Genomic DNA, 19,856 nt, shown 5'->3' with positions numbered 1-19,856 from the left:
TCTTCCTTTCGGGAAGGGAGGATTAGTGAAATCCTATTGATTGCAGCTTTCTCCAGACCTCCGGAAAAAGCATGAAAAAAAAAGGCTCGAATGGTACGATCCCTCCGTCACCCCAGAATGAAAGGGGTGATCTCGTAGTTCTTGGTCTGTGAAGATGCGTTGTTAGGTGCTCCATTTTCTTTTCCCATTGAGGCCGAACCTGTGCTCGAGAGATAGCTGTTCATACACTGATAAGGGATGTATGGATTCTCGAGAAGAGAGGAGCCGTGGTGGTCCCCCCCGGACCGCCCGGATCCCACGAGTGAATCGAAAGTTGGATCTACATTGGATCTCACCCGAATCGCCCCTCTCTTTCCTTTTTTCGCCCCCATGTCGCATGAAAATTTTGATCTGGTAACTTTAAACGGATGAAGATTTGCTTTGATATGGATTTACAATGTTTATTATTGGCTATCCAAAATTTGTGGTGTGGTTTGAATGAGTTACATATACCATTGGTATATAAAAAACTAAGATCGAAATCGGGCCTCAACAAAATGGAAAAAAAATAATCTATATTATCCGTTAAAAATACCTTGAAAGTCATGAAAAAGCGATACTTTAACGATGACAAAAACCTATATTTTTAACTCTCAATTAATTAATCTAGCCGATGTAAAATATTTAACACAACATTCTCGTACCAAGTATAAACTAATGAACGTGAAGTTTACAAGACATTATTAGGTGACTCAGAATAGTCCGACATATAACGGTGGGTTTGAGCTCTCATATTATATTAAGATTAAAACTTGAACATAACTCAATATCAAAAGTTAACTCAATGAGATGACATTGTCCAAGTATATATATATAATTCTCAATTATTTAATTTAATCGATGCTAGTGTACTAATTAATCGAGCAATGAAAATAGAATAATGATTATTTTGGATAAAGTGGATATTTGAAATGAGTATAACAAAAGAAGGTTAATGAAACAAGATCAAACAACTCAAGCCAGTCTACAAAACTACATCTATTTCGAATACATTGGAAATTTGAACTAATTCAAATACAGAATCTCTGCGTAAAAAAGAAATTATAATAATGTTTTGTTTTTTTTATTAAAGGGAAAGCTAAGAGGCTATCCCTCTCATTCTCATATTTTTCAAGCTAGTAAAATCAAAGAGAAGCTCACATACAATCTGAGTGAATTACAAATCCCAGAAAATTTGGTAAGTCATTCGAGCCGATGAACAGGGGAAAACAAAGAATACTAGAATAATACTTTACCGTTTCAAATCGTCGTACCAGTGACACCGCCTTTTACTTGAAGGGAAGCACAATAAATAGTGTAGAATGGATCTCGTGGAGTATGTCCCGCAATCTGATTTACATCTCAATCGAAATGCTGATAAAAGAACCTAAGTTATCTTTAAAAACCAAGCCTCGAACGCTAACAAAATCCCTCGAAAATACTTTTTTTGAACACGTATTATTGGCAGACCCTGTTAGCTCTGTGAAATAACATCATAATGAGAAGAAACACGTCTACTGAGGGACATGTACTAAAATCACGATTCGCGTGCTTTTTTAAAGTCTCCGCTCCTACATTATCTTCAGAAAAATGATATTTCTTAAGCAGCAATTCCTGAAGAAGGTCATAGAAAGAAAAGTTATGGATATATAATGGCTAGATTTGACAATGTATACCACTTATTAATATTGAAGACAGTGTACTGTCTAGCTCGATGTAATCTTCCCTGAATTTCAAGGATAATTAATATGTTTGAAACATCAGCAAATTACCACTGTACTGGCGCTATTGTCATTCTGACTTGCGTATAAATTACAGAAAAGACTGCAAGTAAGACATGTTTTGACCCTGTAAAAATTGTCATTAATACTCCATTGGTTGCCTCATTCTGCAACTCAAATGCTTTGTGAGAGAATATATGCACCTTAAAGCTCTAAAAACAACTCCTTTAGACGTGACCTCGGTCAATGCAATTTTCTATCGAATTTTTTTAACCTATGAATCTAAAAGAACAACTATACAAGCCATCAGTTTCTTTTTTAAAAAAATTTACTTATATCTCATTAAATGTAGATGTACATGAATGAGATTTTATAACATGACACAGCCATTTCCAGAATGCAGATAATAAATCGATGATTTCTCCCCCTTTCCAGTTTTGTTTACATCAGGTAAATGTGGCAATGGAAGATCATCATCAAAGTTGAAAATCTTGACTTTGATCAAGCTTAATCACTTCAAATCACACCCGGGAGCATGCATGTTCAAAAACATGCACCTGTGTGTGTGTGTCTGCTTGTGCAAAGAAACATAGGTTCGACACATTACAGCCTACAAGTTCATAATGGTCCGAAACATAAGGATATCAAAATTACAACCTTGGCATTGTTTCTGCAAATAAGCTAGAAAAGAAAAAACAGTTCCAGTTTCAGATTTCAGTTTCAGTACTATCTCCACAAATGAAGCAGCAATAAGTCAAAAAAATTTAGCTAACAATACTTCACCCTATACCATGCTTCTACTGAGTAATACGGTCACAGCAAATAAAAGAAAGAAAAGAACAGCTGTTACTTGTTATAGGAAGAGCTCAATTATTATATCAAATCGTTCAATAAATGACATTTATGAATCATCAAATCCCGTCTTTTCAAGGAAAAAATATGTTATAGCATGTCACCATTCCATTTTGGTCAACAACATTATTCACAAATTTAGCGAAAGGCAAAATAAATGACCTCTTTTGGGTTGTCTACTCGGAATGTCATAGCCCACCCCATAACTGTCAGAATCTTTGGCAGTGCCATCTTCTGGATTACCAATACGATAATCCAATGAACCAGAATCACCCAGCTCGGAAGAAGTAGTTTGCCAGGTAGGATCACCGTAAACAGAGCCACTGCGGTAAAAGTCCCCATAAGATCCCTCAAAACCACTGCCTGATGCAGCAAATGAGGATGCTGTAGCCACACCCGTTCCACCGTTTCTTCCAAAACCTCCAATTCCCAGTGGATAACTGTTCTCTCCACCTCTATAGCAAACATTTCCCCCATTATATCCAGAAGAATTGCCGCCAACAGATGCAGAAATAGGAGAAGTGCCCCAATTTGCTCCATTGTTTCCAAAAACCCCTAAAACACCACTTCCAGAACCAAAGTATGAACCTGAGCTAACATTATTCGGGGAAGTGTTAAAGCTGCCATTTCCCCATACATTTCTTGATGGTGAGCTGAAAACAGAATCACCTCTACTGCTACTGGAGTTGTATCCAATAGCGGTATTATACCTACTCTGGTTACTTCCAAAAAACGGGTTCATAACACGGTCATATCCCAGGTTGCCACTAAAGTTAGAACCCCCTCCAAATCCAGTATTCAACCCTTGCTCCATATTCATTCCCATTCCCAGAGTTGGGGAACCAAAATGTGAGAATCCAGCGCGAGAATTAGCTAATGAATTGTATCTACCATCCATTCTGATTCCATGACCTCCAAGAGAGCTCAGATTATACCCCTGGGTATAGCTGTTCACGATATTGTTGGGTCTACTAAATCCATAGTTGTATCCAAGAAGCGGGCTCCGGCTAGGCCCGGGAGATAATTCTTTCGGAACTGCTCGCTTAACCTCAACCATCTTACCATTGAGTTCATGAAAGGTTTTGAACAACACCCTTTCAACCGCATCCTCTGAATCGTAGGTTATAAACCCAAAACCTCTCGGTCTTTGTGTGTTGTGATCATACATCACTACAGCATCCGTTATGGTACCAAACTGATCGAAGTAACTTTTAAAATCACTCTCAGTCACCGTAGATGCTAATCCTCCTACAAAAATCTTTTTAGTGCGTCCATATCCCGGTGATCCCTGAGTACTGCCAATATTTCGGTTTATCAGGTGCTGATCATCTCTTGGAACAGCTTTCTTTGCTTCCACCTGAAAGTTAAAAGACAACGTGTAGTCACACAAAATGAGAAGCATGAAAATTAACCAAGAGTAAATTTACAGTCAATTGATTTAGTATACGTAGTATTTGGCAACGCAGATAGCAGCATTTCGAATGCAATGTGATTTGTAAACAATATACTGAACTGACTTACGGTTCGCCCATCAATCATGTGCTTCTCCTTAACCACTCTTTCCGCAACTGCAGGGTCTGCATAGACAACAAAACCAAAACCACGAGCACGACCCGTGGTTCGATCTCGCATGATTACAGCCTCTACCACTTGTCCATAGGCTCCGAAATATTCTTTAAGACGATCCTCATCGGTGTCCCAAGAAATCCCGCCAATGAAAAGCTTTCCTTGATCCATCTCCATCTTTTCTGAAAATTCATACCAAATTACCTCAAAGTTCAACAATCCTCCATCAAACCAAATAATTAATAAAGATTTGAAAGCAAAAACTGAAGGAGCAACAATCTCGACTACAATATACACTGATTAGATCAGAACAATTCTCTGTGAAGTGCCCGGATCAAATCAAGAATGGGTAACTTGATGCAGCACAAAATATAACATAGATTGCAATCGTAGAAGAATCGCAGCAACTCCAAAATGCAAACCATCAACAGACAAATCTAACAGATCCGGATATACACATAAAAAAACAATAAATAAGAGCTAGTCGAAAAAGAAAAATCAGACCTTATCCAGAAAATGAGGCAGGAACCCAGTACTGATCACTGATCAAATATCAAGAGGGAAATGCCCGATTTAATAAAACAGGATTGGATCCTTCATTCATCGGCCAAGATCAAACATACGCAATCCTGAAAACTCAGAATCCACGTAGATCAGACAGAACCCACAAACGATAACAATCAGATGGTCAACAAAAACCAATATTTTGATTCAACTTCGCAAAAATTCACCATCAAAGGAGGAGGAAAAATGACTGGATTGGAGCCAAGATCTAATGAGAGGGATATACATAAATAAAAACACAAGGTATGTTCATCCTCTCACTTTGTTCTCCCTCTCTCTCCAAAGGTCCTTCTCTTCCTTTTCTTTTTCCTTGTTTATTCCACTCCTTTTTTCACAAATCAAAAGAAATGGAATTTCTTGGGCGATGAAAGGAGATATTGATTATTTGTAGGGAGAGAAAGAGAGAGGGGGGGAGGAGGTTGTGCTTATAGGAATGGTTAAGCAAATTCACTGGTGTGAGAAAATTTGGAGCCTAAGGTAGACGACGGAAGCTGATGATATTTGAGCTTTATCTTGCTGCTCCGCTAATTTGTCATTCAAAATAAAATATATATTTAAAAATTATTAATATTTTTTCTTTTTTCATATTTAAATATATATTTACATATGTAAGTAAGTTTAGATTTTATGCTACATTTTTTATTTGATTTATGACTTAAAAAAATCAAATTTATGAGTAAAAAATTGTATGTTTTACATGCGAGTGCGAGGATCATGAGGCTATGTCATGCAAGTTGTGGTTTATGATATGATATTTAAATTATTCTTACATCATTTAAATTTTTCGATTTTTTCACTGACGATGAAAAATAATAATAAGTATTATTTAGTAAATATTCATATCAACGATGTAGCTTGCAAACAATCTAATCTAGTAAATCATTTTGACCAATATGCAACATCGAATAAGCTGATAATTTACCTAATAGTCGAATTTAAGAACCACAACATGTGAATCAATTCAAAATCACCAACTTATATAAAATTTAACTATTTTGGTCATTATTTTTCTTGGTTATTAAATATTTTATTCGCGATAAAATGTTACAAAATTTTCATATTGGTTTTTTTTTTTTTTATATACAAATTGAGAGATAAATATTGGCATGCATTCATTAATTTCGACATTTTGTGTTACACACCCACACATTTAATTTTTAAAAATTCGTTTTTTAGATTTAAAAAAAAACATTTATTCGACAAAATATTACCTTAACAACCACCTATGGTGGATTTTTAGTTGACTAGTAACTAACATATCTTACATGTCTATATTCTCACAATTCTTGAAATAAATATCTATCCATTTTATATATATATATATAAACAAATGGAATAAATTATGTTATAATTTTTTTTACAAATAAAAATTTAATAAATATATGTGAACCGCTGGTCTACATAAACATGTGAGGATTTTCCATTTTGAACATATGCATTTTTTTTGGCAAAAAACTTGTATAAGACGGTCTCACGGGTCGTATTTTGTGAGACGGATTCTTATTTAGGTCATCCATAAAAAATATTACTTTATAAAGATTCGTGAGACCGTCTCACAAGAGACCTACTCTTTTTTATACATATTGAGTAGCAAAACAATCACTCACAATTAGAAAAAATTACAAGTATTAAATTACGATCACAATTTTCATTTTCTTGAAAATTCAAGAACTTGAATTTTATTAGTCAATGATTAATTTTTAATTAAATTTCTAAGATAAAACATGGAGGACTTGGCATTTATAATTGAGAGATTTTTTCTAATTTTTAAAATTAGATATATTATTTAGATTCATCTATAACATATAACTCATCGATATACAGTCACAACCAATTAATGTTTTCAAATATCACGTCATAACTTGAATAATATTTATTGCTCACAAAGTCATAATATTCTTGAATAATTTGGATGCATTATTTGTTTAGTTCAAGATTCAACATATATATATTGAATAGTTTCTTGTTGAAAGGAGTTTAAACGTTGATAGAAAATAAGAGAGCGTCGATCTTCAGTTAGTTCATAAATTCGAAAATTTTTTTATATACTCGAAAAAAATAGATATTTTACCATGTGAATTGACATACATATATTATGTTTATTGAATTTTGAATATAGTTTTAAATTTCTTGGATATGTTTGGAAAAAAAGTGTGATAACTTTAGGTGTGACATAAATAGCTAATGTTGGTTAGGTTGTGTTAGCTTCGTTATATGGATTTCAGCATTCGATGAGATTTTACCAACATTTGTATTATTCGAATTCTCTTTTGGCAGTTCAAGCAGAATATATTGACGAACAGAATATGGATTTCAGCATTCGATGAGATTTTTAATAAGTTGAATCATAATTAACGTCTAAAAACTCATATTAATATATGCAAAAATTCTCAACAAAGAACCGATATGTATATGATCTTTTTCAACTCGTATATTCACACCGATTGTAACATGGCAACCAGCTCATTTCATAAACTAATATTGTTCATACGACATATTATCGTTATATAAAAAATATCAATTAATTTATATATAAAACTCATCATAAAATTTAAATTTACATTGTGAAAGTGACCTTGGTTGTTTAGTAGATATATTTACGTGACTCACAAGTCTCAGTTAATATTGGGCCGATGTCCAAAAGCCCATAGATTTGCCGTAACAATCGGTTCCTCTTCTTCTCCCATATTCCACCGTTGATGCATGACATTTGCGCTTCATTATTATCGGAATCGTGTTCCGATATTAGTCTGGTTCCCGGATTATGTATTTGGGGTTAGTAGAAAAATTATGGCTTTAATGGATCTGAAATCGATTCAAACGGCGCTCGACCTCGTCGAGTCGAAGAAGGAAAATCTCAGAAAAGCTTTTGAAGAGTTGCAGTCGCACTCATCTTTGCTGTCTTCATTTACTTTCACGTGGAATGACGTAGAATCCTATGTTGAATCCACTCGATCCGACCTCCTCCAGAGGTTCTCTACCCTCCAGGCCCGGGAATCTCTGAAGATTCGGAAGCCCAAACCCGTGAAGCTTTACGCGTCGGACCCACTTCCCGCCCGGCCGGAATTGAAGTCTCTATGTGAGAACATGGACGGTCTGGGTTTGCGTAAGTATGTGCTCGACCGGCCCAAGGAAAGGGACCGCCATTAGGGTTGAGTTGGCTGACGCGTTGAAGCACGCGTCGGATCCGGGTTCCATGATTTTGGATTCCCTGGATGGATTTTGTGGCGCAGGGTCGGATTCAGGTTTTGGGTCTGAGCTGGGAGCGTTGAAGAGGGCTTGCGCAGTTTTACTGGAGGAGTTTTTGAGGGTTGGGTTCGAGATTGGGGCGGAGGCCAAAGAAAGAGCGGCAGCTATTGCTGCTGAGTGGAAGGGGAAGATGGCGAGTGTGAGTGATGGGAACGGTGGAGATGAAGACGAGGAGAAGAAAGAAGAGATAGGGGGTTTGGATAAGTTAATCTATCTGCAGCTCTTAGCTGCGTACAAACCGGTAAGTGATGGTGGCTATGATGCAAATGAGTTGATCAATGATGTTGTCATGATTGCTAGGTGCCGGCAAGCTGTGGAGTTGTGTCAAACGATTGGACTTGAGAGTCGGGTTTCCGGTAAAATTGGGGTTATTAGCATTTTACAGCTGCGTTTTCCTGTTATATTACTCTTATTAATATGTGCTTGTATCAGTGTGAATTTTCTTTGTTGTGTGCTGGAAAAAAATGTAGAAATTGGGGGGATTCACCTCTTGAATCTATGGCTGATTAACAGTCGAAGTGGATGGTTTTGATTCATTTGAATTTTTTTGTGGAATGGGTATCTTAGATTTTCTTTAGAATAACCAACTTGAATGAATGATTTTGTCTATCACTAGTAATTTCCTCTCTGGGTTTAACTAAAGTTCAGATTTTTTGGTTGATATTTGGTGCTATGACTGTAATCTTTGCGAGTTTGCGCTTGGATCAAGTCATTTGAAATGTAGTATTTAAGTGTCTCCTCTAGATGGAAAGTTTTTATTTGCAGAAACAAAGATATCTTCACAGTTGTTTATGTTGTTGAAAAAAAAAGAAACATCAGTATGTTGACTTAAATTCAGTTTTATTGCCGCCGTTGTAGTGGTGAAGAAAGTTGGAGTTTAAGCTGAGAATAAGTTTGAAACTGGCTTTGGAAATGGAAATTTACTAAATCTTGATGATTTATTGTTGATATGAAAACAAGGACAGTGAACCTTGGTGGTTAAGATGGAAATCAGGATCCTATATTATTCACATTTTCTATTACTTTTTTAGCAAAATGACCACGTGTTCAATATTACCGTTTGTCTGTGATTCGAATTTATTTATTTTGATCTCTGGGTAGTACATGGGATAAGAATGTTGCCTGCCATTGGATGAAAAAGTACTTTTATTTTTGTCGCATCTGTCCTCTTTTTGTACGCATTATCTTTAGTCAACTCACGTCATTGGATTACAAATTTGATGTTCAAGTTTGGTGCCTCCTCTACCTCAAAGCAAGTGCGTGAGTTACGAGTCGGTGTACATAAATGTATGGTGTTGAAAAGCGACTATGTTTTTGTTTCTTTAATATGTGTAGCATTGCAACATTAGTTACCTCTGCTGTAATATTGCCATGTTTATCTGTTTTAATTCGGATATTGAACAGCGATATTCGTGGCTTCCAACAGATATTGTGAAGAAACTGATTGATAAGGGCAAACAACTTTTGGCTCTCAAATTCGTTTTTGAATTTGAGTTAATTGATGAGTTCCCTCCTGTGCCCTTATTGAAAGCATATGTAAATAATTCTGAAAAACTTTCTCAAAAAGTGCGCAAGAGTGGGAAGGGATCCCGTCAGTCATTGGTAATATTTTATATTCTTTTGAGATGGTATTTCTATTGTGATACTTTTCTTGGAGATTGATAATTTATTAGATATATGTGCATGTGAACACAATTTCATTAACGTTTCTCCATAAAATCTGTTTCACACGCGTGCAATTTTGAAGGACAAGTTGTATAGATTAGGTTTCTCAAAATACAATTTCGCTCTGAATAGTTGTGTTGATCCTCTGTGGAATATATGATATCCATAATCCAAAAGAAGTGGTGTAAATTTGAAATTTAGTCCAACACGTTAGTATTTGAATCAGATTTTTTTATTACATGCTTATGTAATTCTCCATTTGTGTATAATTTTTTTAAAGCCTAAATGACACAACTTTAAATTAAAACCACATTGGATTAGCTGGCATCAATCTTTTTCAAGCCTCAAATTGTCTGCTACCAGACCCCAGATAAATAATTTCACTGAGAACTTCAGAATCAGATCTTTGATCTTGAATTTTTTTCTGTATTTTGATTCTGGTCTAGCATGTCATGGTCCTTGTGGATTTTGGGTCGCATAAGATTTCTCGAGAATTTTATGATTTGGTCCAAATCAACAAATTGGATATGGTTATGTTCTTGCACCCATTTCTTTTTTATCTTTCATATAAATTTTGCACGAAAGTATGATATTGATTTGGCTATATTGACATTTTCAACGACAATTTTGGCATTGTACATATAATGTGATAAAATATTTACGTAAACCTTTCGTATGGGGTGTAACAAATAGTAATTATATGGCTTAAAATAAAGTTGTTTGTGGAATTTATCAACCAAACAACTAATTTTAAGTGTATCTGAGTCTTCTGTTATGTATCTACTAAAGCCAGAGACCAACTGCCTTGTATGTTTTTTTTTTTGGTAGAATGAGGCTGCAACTAAAGAAATCAATGCATTGAAGGCGGTGATTAAATGCATCGAGGATCACAGCCTGGAATCTCAATACCCGAAATCTGTACTGGTGAAGCGTATTGAGAAATTGGAGAAAGAGAAGGGTGATAGGAAAAGGGCTGCACCAGCAGCTACACCTAGGCCACAACAGAATTTGAGGCGACCCCCCCAAAATGGAAACAAGAGGATGAGAGCTGCTACTGGTCGGAAATTTCCTGCAAAGCCTGTTGTTCCCCCGGCACAACCTTCGTTGGTGCAGAGGTCAGGTTTGTTGCCAGATTACACTGCACGATACCTCAGCGCATCTGCTGGGGCCTATGGCGTGGCAGGTCCAATTGCTGCTCCTGCTGCTGCTGTACCATATGCAGGCTCATCTGCCAGCGTGTATGGATTGTCAGGAGCTGCCCCTTTGGGCTATAATCCAACTGCATCTGGTTCTTATCCTACCGAACCACATGTGCAACCAGTTTATTATGATGGGGCTGTTGGTTATGGTGGATATAGTATCCCATCTCAATACCAACCAGTTTACTATCAACAGGTAAAACATATTACTCTTCCAGAAATGGATGGTCTTGTCTTTGTTGCATGTCTTGATTATAGATCAACGTTTTCAAAAGCATGCTTCTGCGTTTTGATTAATGGGATTTTAGCGCAATGGCAAGATTTAATTTTCCGTCGTGTTGTTAACGATGATCGATTACTGCAGCAGTATTGTCTGTGCCAAGATTGGTCGAGGTGCTCTGCCCTCTTAGATTAATCATGACTTGTCTCATGTTGATCTTTCAATTTAATGCATTTTTGTTACCGCTAGGAATAATTGTTCCTTAGCGAGTAGTTTATGCTAGTTTAGCCATTTTCTCTTGAATGTGCGGAATTTTCTTGTGAAATCAGGAAACAATATTCTGTCACACTTTGACTGAATCTTGTTACCATGAAAATTCTTGGCCTTAGTCATCTGACCAGTGATCAAATGGGCACGTATATGGCTCATTTCAAATTTTATCAATGTTTTTTTTTTTTTTGAAAATTTTTGAATGTTACCATCGCTCCCATACAAACCATCTTTAGATCTTTTGAAACGAAAGCAATATTTTAGTTTGCGATGGTTAAGAAAAGCCGATTATTTGTGGTCTGACCTCCAAAAATTGAGAAGCCACGCACAGTATAAGCTTCTTCCAGTTCAGTATACATGCCGAGGTCGATAATCGAGAGCCTTAACGTGTATTGTTTCGTAGAATGTTCGATGAGACCTTTAAAGTTTATGGCACGGGATGCGTGCGTAGACGATTTCTTATCTTTCATTCGCTCACCAGCCAAAATGATTCTTTATTAGTTCCTTTCTTCCGTGATTCTTGGCAATTATAATACCATTTTTTTGTTTTGGGTGTTTTTGTTCTTCATGTTTTTGGTGGAACAACAGTAGTGCTCTGCACTTTGCATCAAGCCGTGTTTCGAAGATTATCGAGACATTTCCCAGGGCATTGTCATGTTCCATCTTTTGGCATGTATGACTCTGTCTTCTTTTTTATGTACAAACGGGGTGGAATACTCACTTAAGCCTAACTAAATTAAACACCTCGGGTGAATCAATTGAACGACTATGTCACTGCTACAATTGTTTGAATCTGTTTCATTGTCTGTAATGGCAACATTGGTTTTATTCAGCTTTCTGCTGTCTAAGTTTTGCTTGTAAAGACTACACACACACATATATATTTTCTTTGATTTAACAATTTTCACACACACACACACACACACACACACATGAAAACTGATTTTACTCGATAAAACGATTGATATGTATTTAAAATTAATCTTGTAATAGAAATTATTTTGTAATGATAGTAATTAATAATTGCAAAATTAGAAAATAAAATAAATTTCACCGTTGCCAACATTTTATATTCTAGAAATCATTTTGCAACATCAAATTTAACATTGGAAAAGTACCCTAATCTTATTGATAAGTTACAAACATGATAATTTGATTTATTGACGAGGGGAGCAAACGAAGTGTAGCGGTAATTCTAAATATATATGTATAAATATATATATATATATATATATTAAAACACCTATTTTTTGTCATAAAAATAAATATTAATTCCAACATTAATATTTTACCAAACAAATTCATAACTCATCCTATACTTTCACCATAACCGAATGAATTTATTAATCATGCATTGTATATACTATTGCATCGACACATGCATTGTGTGCTTGTATAATATTTTTTTATAATTCATTTGATTTATATTTAAATGAGGATCAAAATATAATTTTAAGAAATAAGGAAAGACTACACTGTAATTTTGATATATAAATTAAAAAATAAATTGAAAAATAAAAGTATAAAAAAGTGACAGAATTGAACCTATAACCTAAACCCCAAAAAACAATGACTCTATCCGCTGAACTACATATAATTTACTTTAAAATTTGAACATTTTATTAATATATATAATTATTAAAACAGATCATGACACCGAAGTTAGTTATTTTAAGTGTCTCGCATTTAATAAATAGTATAGATAGTATATATAATTAATAATAAGTTAAAAATTAATAATAATTAATAATGAATGAATAACGCAACGGGGGTGTATGAGGAAACTGGATGAGGACAAGTCACTGACAACTCAACTCCGTCCACGCTTGAGGCCCGTACGAGGGGGCCTGCGACAAGATCACAAGAAAGTACCGATTTTACCCCTGTGCGAAATGTCGATATTGCCCCCACCCATTTCATGTAGTGTCGAAAGGCACCACCCGGCCCGGCCCCTTTCTCATTATGGAAGACTTTCAGTCACTCTCTCAGTCTCCCTCCGATAATGCCTCTGCGCACGTGCCAGATGGATGCTCCTCCGCAGCCTCGGACGCGGCTGTGCAGAGCGGTGGTGGATGTGGATCCAGTAATGGAGCTAAGTACAGACTCATGTCTCCGGCCAAGCTCCCGATCTCTAGGTCCACGTGTATTACGATTCCTCCTGGACTCAGTCCGACGTCGTTTCTCGAGTCGCCTGTTCTTCTCTCCTACGTCAAGGTCACAATTTTATGGAACTTGAATTAGCCTCTTCTTCTTTTTTAACTTGTTAGTGGCTAGTGTAATTGGTTCTACTCTCTACGAATCGGTTTCGAATTCGATTCCTACTTTTGTGAATCAAGTTTGTAGTTCGAATGATTAAATCTGAAGGATTTAAGTGCTCCTGTGTGAGGAATTGTCTGTTGTAGGTCTTGATTGTGAGAATACTTTTTAAGAGCTTTAAGAGTGTGAATGGCCAAAATTGGTGTTATGCGAACTAAAGGTTCTTGCAGTGGGGTATTTGTGGAATATTTCAGTTGATTTTTATTATTGATTTGATATTAGGTTCTTTTTCATCATACTGCTGATCGCTGAATCCTCTTCCTTTTCATTTAGGGGCTCATTTGGGGAATATTAATGGGAACTGAATAGGATGTGTGAATTCGGGACCGTTGGTTTATTATGCTAAGGAAAAGTTATATTAGTTTCTCCATGGCATTATTTGCTCACTTTTCAACCTTTTGGAATTGGAATATTTTTAAATTAATTTCAGAAATATGATATTCAATTTCTCTGTTGTTTCTTCACTTAGTGAATCTCCTTTACTTGTTGGTGCATGATATTTTCCTTTGTGTTATTCTGCCAACATGAAAAGATGTTTAACTTAAATAATGAGCTTCTTGAATGCGCATCAAAGGAATTTATCCCACTATGATTACGAGGATCAATCCATAAAATTATTGCTTTCCTATTGCGCTTGACAAAGTTAATGGTCTTTGTGGGTGCATGTGAGATTGATGGTAAAGGATCATTGTTATCTCTTTTCTAACGCTTGATAAGTGACTGAAGAACAAGAATCCCTATTTGAATAGATTGGAAAGTTTTTAATGCTATTCAATGGCTGTGGAGAGACTTGAATCCTCAATTGTGACCCTTTTTTCCCTTGCAATGCTTTATCAATTTTGCAGGTGGAGCCTTCTCCAACCACAGGTTCTCTTTTTAAGACTCAGTTGATGCAACGAGCTTGTGAAAATTCAGTGCTATCATCTGAGAAAATTTCTTCCCGTGGCAGTACCATTGATGGAATAACATCCGGTGATTTTGAGTTTAAGTTCCTCGCTGGATCTAATACTGCATCAGAATTACCATCTACAGGACAGGCTGTAATGTTCTGAATCTTTTAATGTTCTGAATCTTTATGTTATGCTATTGTTCTTATTATATAGTGTTCCCCCCTCTTTAGCCACAGAACAAGTGACTCTGGTTTACTTTAAAATGAGTTGGAAAATTATTTCCATTTCACACCCTCTTCTTTCTTAGGTTAAAGCACATCCAAATACTGTTTTGATGAAAATGTGAGTTTGAAAATCAAAACCTAGTGTAAAATGATTAGCAGATTCATCCGTACTACTTTTACTTCATGATCTTCAAACACATACTAGCTATCACTTGTTTGCCACTTCTTTTGCAAATTTGCCGCTGTCTTATTGTATAATAGCTGTCATGTATGATAAAATCTATATATTGGGAATCATGAAATTATTTGATCCCTTTGATATAATTATAGGGGATTCTAGTCTAAGTTCTTCAAATTACAAATCTCCAAAAACTAGGATTCGTTTGCATCAAATGGTCCCCTTTTTAGGAATGCATTATTGTATCCAAATTTTAAGTTGATACATATTGCGAAAGGTCTTAGCTAGTCATAGTTTTATGAGTACTGGCTGATTTTTTTTACTAATAGTATTATTTCTTCGTGACAGATTCCGGTGGGGTTTAATGTAAACGGACCATTTGGTCAAGCTCAAGATCAACGATTTTCACAATCATCAGCACCTTCAAATTTGGCGACATATGGGCTATCGGAGTTGAGAGTTTCTGCACCTATGAGTGTGCATGAGACATCAGCCTGTAGTACTGCTGATGAATTAAATCATGGAAGGCAGTTAACTACAACGGTCATTTCTGATCCTAAAGTTAGCAGCCCATCGGCTACAGCTGATAGAACATCAGATGATGGATATAACTGGAGAAAATATGGGCAGAAACTGGTTAAAGGAAGTGAGTTTCCAAGAAGTTATTACAAATGTACTTATCCTAACTGTGAAGTGAAAAAGATCTTTGAACGATCTCCAAGTGGACAAATTACTGAAATTGTCTACAAGGGATCGCATGACCATCCAAAACCTCAAGCTGCCCGTCGACAAAATTCTGGTGCTCTTATATCCATTCAGGAGGAGAAATTGGATCAGAGCCTGTCATTCATGGTTCAAGAGGGTAAACATGCCAAACACTGATGAATTTTTCTTTTTAATGATTAAAATGCTTGACAGCAGTAATTTTTGGTGGCCTCGAGGAATTCCGTTTGACTTAGGCGAATCATCATGAATAAATATATTTTTAACTAAATTTTCAACTTGTCTATTAAGTATCCAGCTCAAGAATAATCACTGCTATGTTTATTAGTGAACCTAGCTCGAAAGCTTTATTCATCTGTTTGCACTTCCACGGCTAATGGGTTTTGCTAATCATTATTTTGAACTTTTTTTCTTATGGACATGCTTACATGCTTAAAATGGAATTGGTAGGAAGAGCTGGCAAATCTGTTTGAAATATTTGTGTTGTTCCAAAGATTTTTGTCATCAGTAGCAAGGAGAAAATGCAGTACTTAGCTAGATAGATGACTGCACATTCCATCGGGTGTTGATTATTTTGTATTGTACTGATCAAACGTTTTGAAGGTTTGTAACTTTCTTGGACAAACTTAGCTTACACCTGACAGTCAATTTTTTGAGAAATCTGTTGTTTGTACTTGGGCCTGAGCTGGTCATCTTCCTAGGTTTAAGTCACGGACGATGGTGTTTGTGCTTGACTTATAAAATGTCTCAACTGATTTTTGTGTTTGAATGCTCACAGTGCAAACTCCGCTCGGCCCTAGTCAGCTCACTCGATGGAGCTACCAGCCACGTGTTAATTCCCCACATTTAAATTTATTTCTAATTTCAATTCCATTTTTGTTGAAGACAAGTTGCATATAAGCAATCTGGAGCCCAATGTCTCTTTGGTGTTATCTCCTCGGAAAGCAAATGAGGATGGTCTAGATGGTTCAGGCTCTCAGTTTTTGGCCATCAATGAAGAAGTCGATGAAGATGATCCTGTTTTGAAGCGAAGGTATTGTATTTTTAGATTTGCCATAAATATATAACAGCCATCTTACTTAATTTCTTCTACTAAAAACTTGAGCAGGAGAATGGAGGATGGTCTTGATGTTACACCAGTTGTTAAGCCCATTCGCGAACCACGAGTTGTCGTTCAAACTATCAGTGAAGTTGATATTCTAGATGATGGGTATAGGTGGCGCAAGTATGGGCAGAAAGTGGTCCGAGGGAATCCCAATCCAAGGTATGTTTTAAGTCAAGGCTTAAGCCTGACTTTTAAAATCAATTTAAAAAACCACTAGCTTGCATTCTTTCTTCAGATTCAAAGTTGTAATTGATCTTTATGATTTGTTTCATTAGCATTTTTTTTCTTTGTTAAAAGTAGTATCAAATCTGATTTCCTGAATCTGAACACTTAACTTGGTGTAAGTACCTGAGTCGTCAACATGTTTCACGAACTTGCCTTTTGCACTTGTTTGTTTTGTCTGTAACCCAGGAGTTATTACAAGTGCACAAATGCTGGGTGCCCAGTCAGGAAACACGTGGAAAGGGCGTCAAATGACCCCAAAGCTGTCATAACTACATACGAGGGTAAGCACAACCATGATGTCCCAACTGCCAGAAACAACAGCCATGAATTTGCTGGAAACACTTCGTATACCATAACTTCAAAAATCAGGCCAGAGGGGAGTAATTCACTCAGTCTTGACCTTGGTGTCGGAATTAGCCGTGTTGCTGAGAATAGATTGATTGAGCATGCACGCACCTCAAATGCTGAAGACAGAGACCAAATTGCACAGCATGATTCTGGTATGAAGGTAGTTCAACAATCTCCTGCTTGCTATGGTATTGTAAATGGTGGCTTGAAACTGTATGAAAATAGGGAAAAAAAGGTCGAGGTTCATACCTTTCAGACTCTGCCTATCCATCCTTCTAACCAATGTCAACAAAACCCTGGAAGAATACTTATGGGGCCTTAAAATTGTTTCTGTATGTTGAGAAAACGTAAAGTAAATTTGAGTTATCATTTCCCAGCATTTCTTATTTATCGAGCTGGGAAGATCTTGTGCCTATGCCTTAGGTAAGTTAGGAATGCTGCTGCTGCAATGACTTGTGTATTATGCTGTTTCATGCCTAAAAGGCGTTCCATTTTCAATGTGAGCCTCAATCATGTTCTCCATGTTCTAGTTCCTTTATTCACGTGCAATACAATTTCACGAGTCCAAAATTTGAACATGAAGTCACGAGTTGAATTTCACGTAATCAGATGCCCTGTGTTTTCAAATAATTGTGGGTACCATTCGACATGACTCAAGCGTCTAATAGGCTTCAAAGTATCTGATATTATGTTTTTGAGAGTAAAAACACAACAAATGTTTACATCTGAATAATTGAGTTCACATGTGTAATACCCGAGATTTGAGGTGTTGTTAATCTAAAATGATTCGTTAATTAATTGATGAGAGTATAGACGAAACGGATCAGATTAGGATATCCGAAAAGGAGATTGTATTATGAATTGAAAATGATATGACATGGAAGAGGACATGGGATAGCATGAACAAAGATTGAAAATCAGTAGGCATCACGCACATGCGCGGAGAAAGGCGCGCATATGCGCGAAAGATCCTTCGCGAGGACAGAACACCTCGCGCATATGCGCGAGAAGGGGCGCGCATATGCGCGAGGCAAGTATTTGGGGTGATTGCCGAGACAGTAAGTCACGCGCATATGCGCGAGACATGACGCGCATATGCGCGAGCAGGTGTATTCAAGAATGTCGAGTCCAGAGAGTTGGGCGCATATGCGCGGAAATGTGTCCAGCAGTTGGGAAGACACGCGCCGAGACTTAAGGTCTCGCGCATATGCGCCGGTTGATGTCGCGCATATGAGCGAGACGTGTTGCTTGAAGGATGTGTCATTTGCCTTGCTGCATGTACGTGTATGTATGTGTATATATATATATTGATTCGTTTAGTCATTGGCTGATTCGCCTAGTCACCGGGTGATTCGTCTGGTTATTGGCTGATTCGTCTAGTTATCGACTGATTCGTCTAAACTTTGGCTGATTCGCTTAATTACTGGCTGATTCGTCTAGTTATTGGCTGATTCGCTTAATTCTTGACTGATTCGTCAATTCTGCGGCTGTTTCGCCCAGACACTGGATATATGAATTATATCGATGCCGTTTAGGGTTGATTCATTCCTATCGACTGAGATTCGATATAATTATCAATATCCAGACATTGGGATCCCTAGGTTAGAGTTGAGTCGAGTCTGAGACGACGCGTTGTTTGAGTCGAGTCTGTGATGACTAGTTGATTTACAGTTTTATATCATTCATGTTTGTTGATTTGCTACATGTTGATGATAACTGTTATATGTTTTTGTATATGTTTCTATATGATTGCATGTTTACATTGTTTATACTGGGATTTATTCTCACCGGAGTTATCCGGCTGTTGTCTTGTTTTGTATGTGTGCATGACAACAGGTGGGGCTGGATCAGGGTCAAGAAGAGGATGAGAGAAGACAGTTAGCATGGAGATCCGAACTTAGGAGTATATCTGTTATATCACCTGAGATGTAGTGAAGAAACAGTAGTTATTATGATTTATTGTTGTACAGAACTTGTACTTAGATCTGATTGGTGATCGTGTAAATGAGATAAGACTTATTTCATATGCTGCGTACTCTCGTGTTTTAAAAAAAAATTTAGACCCTGTTTATTTTAATTGATTAATTATTCCCAACAAGTGATTAAGAATTGAGTTAAGTTCGGGTCCCCACAACATGTTTAGATGATTAAGCAAGGGGATGAATTGTTGTAGGTGTTTATGGGTAGTATATAATTAAAACTTAAAACATGTTATGAACCTAGAGTGTATTTTTAAGAGGTCTTATAAGATACGATGGTTGTCTGCAAGTAGGATCCATAGACACATTCAACTGCAATACCTAAAACTTCCCAAGTATTTTAAATTTTTTTCTATTCGTGCTTTTGGATCGAGCAATACCTAAAAGGTTAAAACTTCTGAAATCACATCCCAATTGAGAAATACTCATCCAAGTTCATTCCCAGATGTGACTACAGAGCGGACCATGGTCTCGTTTTTAAATATTCTGGTTAAAATTGTAGGATCAACGTCGTTGACCTAGTTTTTTCCCCGGGATTTCATTG

The 19,856-nt window shown here is 36.5% G+C and overlaps 3 protein-coding genes across 4 annotated transcripts; 2 read left to right on the top strand and 1 right to left on the bottom strand.

The window, feature by feature from the left end:
• Nucleotides 1-1,063: 1,063 nt before the first annotated feature.
• On the bottom strand, nucleotides 1,064-4,786 carry LOC142542753 (heterogeneous nuclear ribonucleoprotein 1-like). Its single transcript, XM_075649572.1, has 4 exons — nucleotides 4,662-4,786; nucleotides 4,113-4,339; nucleotides 2,754-3,948; nucleotides 1,064-1,632 (listed from the first exon to the last, which is right to left on the bottom strand). The coding sequence occupies exons 2-4, from the start codon at nucleotides 4,332-4,334 to the stop codon at nucleotides 1,619-1,621; spliced, it is 1,431 nt and encodes a 476-aa protein (XP_075505687.1). The 5' UTR covers nucleotides 4,335-4,339; nucleotides 4,662-4,786; the 3' UTR covers nucleotides 1,064-1,618.
• Nucleotides 4,787-7,335: 2,549 nt separating this feature from the next.
• On the top strand, nucleotides 7,336-11,326 carry LOC142542751 (FRIGIDA-like protein 1). The gene is given in 4 exon segments (XM_075649569.1): nucleotides 7,336-7,859; nucleotides 7,861-8,326; nucleotides 9,397-9,572; nucleotides 10,464-11,326. Coding segments are annotated over 4 exon segments (1,863 nt in total). The 5' UTR covers nucleotides 7,336-7,424; the 3' UTR covers nucleotides 11,250-11,326.
• A 1,927-nt stretch (nucleotides 11,327-13,253) lies between these two features.
• On the top strand, nucleotides 13,254-17,831 carry LOC142542749 (putative WRKY transcription factor 20). Of its 2 annotated transcripts, none has more exons than XM_075649567.1 (6): nucleotides 13,254-13,538; nucleotides 14,486-14,680; nucleotides 15,281-15,794; nucleotides 16,541-16,688; nucleotides 16,764-16,919; nucleotides 17,172-17,831. In XM_075649567.1, the coding sequence occupies exons 1-6, from the start codon at nucleotides 13,287-13,289 to the stop codon at nucleotides 17,653-17,655; spliced, it is 1,749 nt and encodes a 582-aa protein (XP_075505682.1). In that variant the 5' UTR covers nucleotides 13,254-13,286; the 3' UTR covers nucleotides 17,656-17,831. The 2 variants fall into 2 exon arrangements, with proteins under 2 accessions (XP_075505682.1, XP_075505683.1); XM_075649568.1 differs by lacking the exon at nucleotides 13,254-13,538 and adding an exon at nucleotides 13,645-14,317.
• The last annotated feature ends 2,025 nt before the right edge of the window (nucleotides 17,832-19,856 follow it).

The sequence above is a fragment of the Primulina tabacum genome, chromosome 4 (genome assembly GCF_025594145.1).
Source record: "Primulina tabacum isolate GXHZ01 chromosome 4, ASM2559414v2, whole genome shotgun sequence".
In the NCBI taxonomy this organism is placed as follows: Eukaryota; Viridiplantae; Streptophyta; class Magnoliopsida; order Lamiales; family Gesneriaceae; genus Primulina; species Primulina tabacum.
This window is presented reverse-complemented; position numbering and strand designations above follow the sequence as displayed.

What these genes read in the sequence shown, in the direction of transcription:
- LOC142542753 (XM_075649572.1), bottom strand. Translation starts at nt 4,334, where the DNA reads ATGGAGATGGATCAAGGAAAGCTTTTCATTGGCGGGATTTCTTGGGAC. An exon ending in ACATGATTGATGGGCGAACC is followed by an intron (nt 3,949 to 4,112) that starts GTAAGTCAGTTC and finishes TTTAACTTTCAG; the next exon opens with GTGGAAGCAAAGAAAGCTGT.
- LOC142542749 (XM_075649567.1), top strand. Translation starts at nt 13,287, where the DNA reads ATGGAAGACTTTCAGTCACTCTCTCAGTCTCCCTCCGATAATGCCTCT. An exon ending in GTCATTCATGGTTCAAGAGG is followed by an intron (nt 15,795 to 16,540) that starts GTAAACATGCCA and finishes TTTTTGTTGAAG; the next exon opens with ACAAGTTGCATATAAGCAAT. An exon ending in GATCCTGTTTTGAAGCGAAG is followed by an intron (nt 16,689 to 16,763) that starts GTATTGTATTTT and finishes AAACTTGAGCAG; the next exon opens with GAGAATGGAGGATGGTCTTG.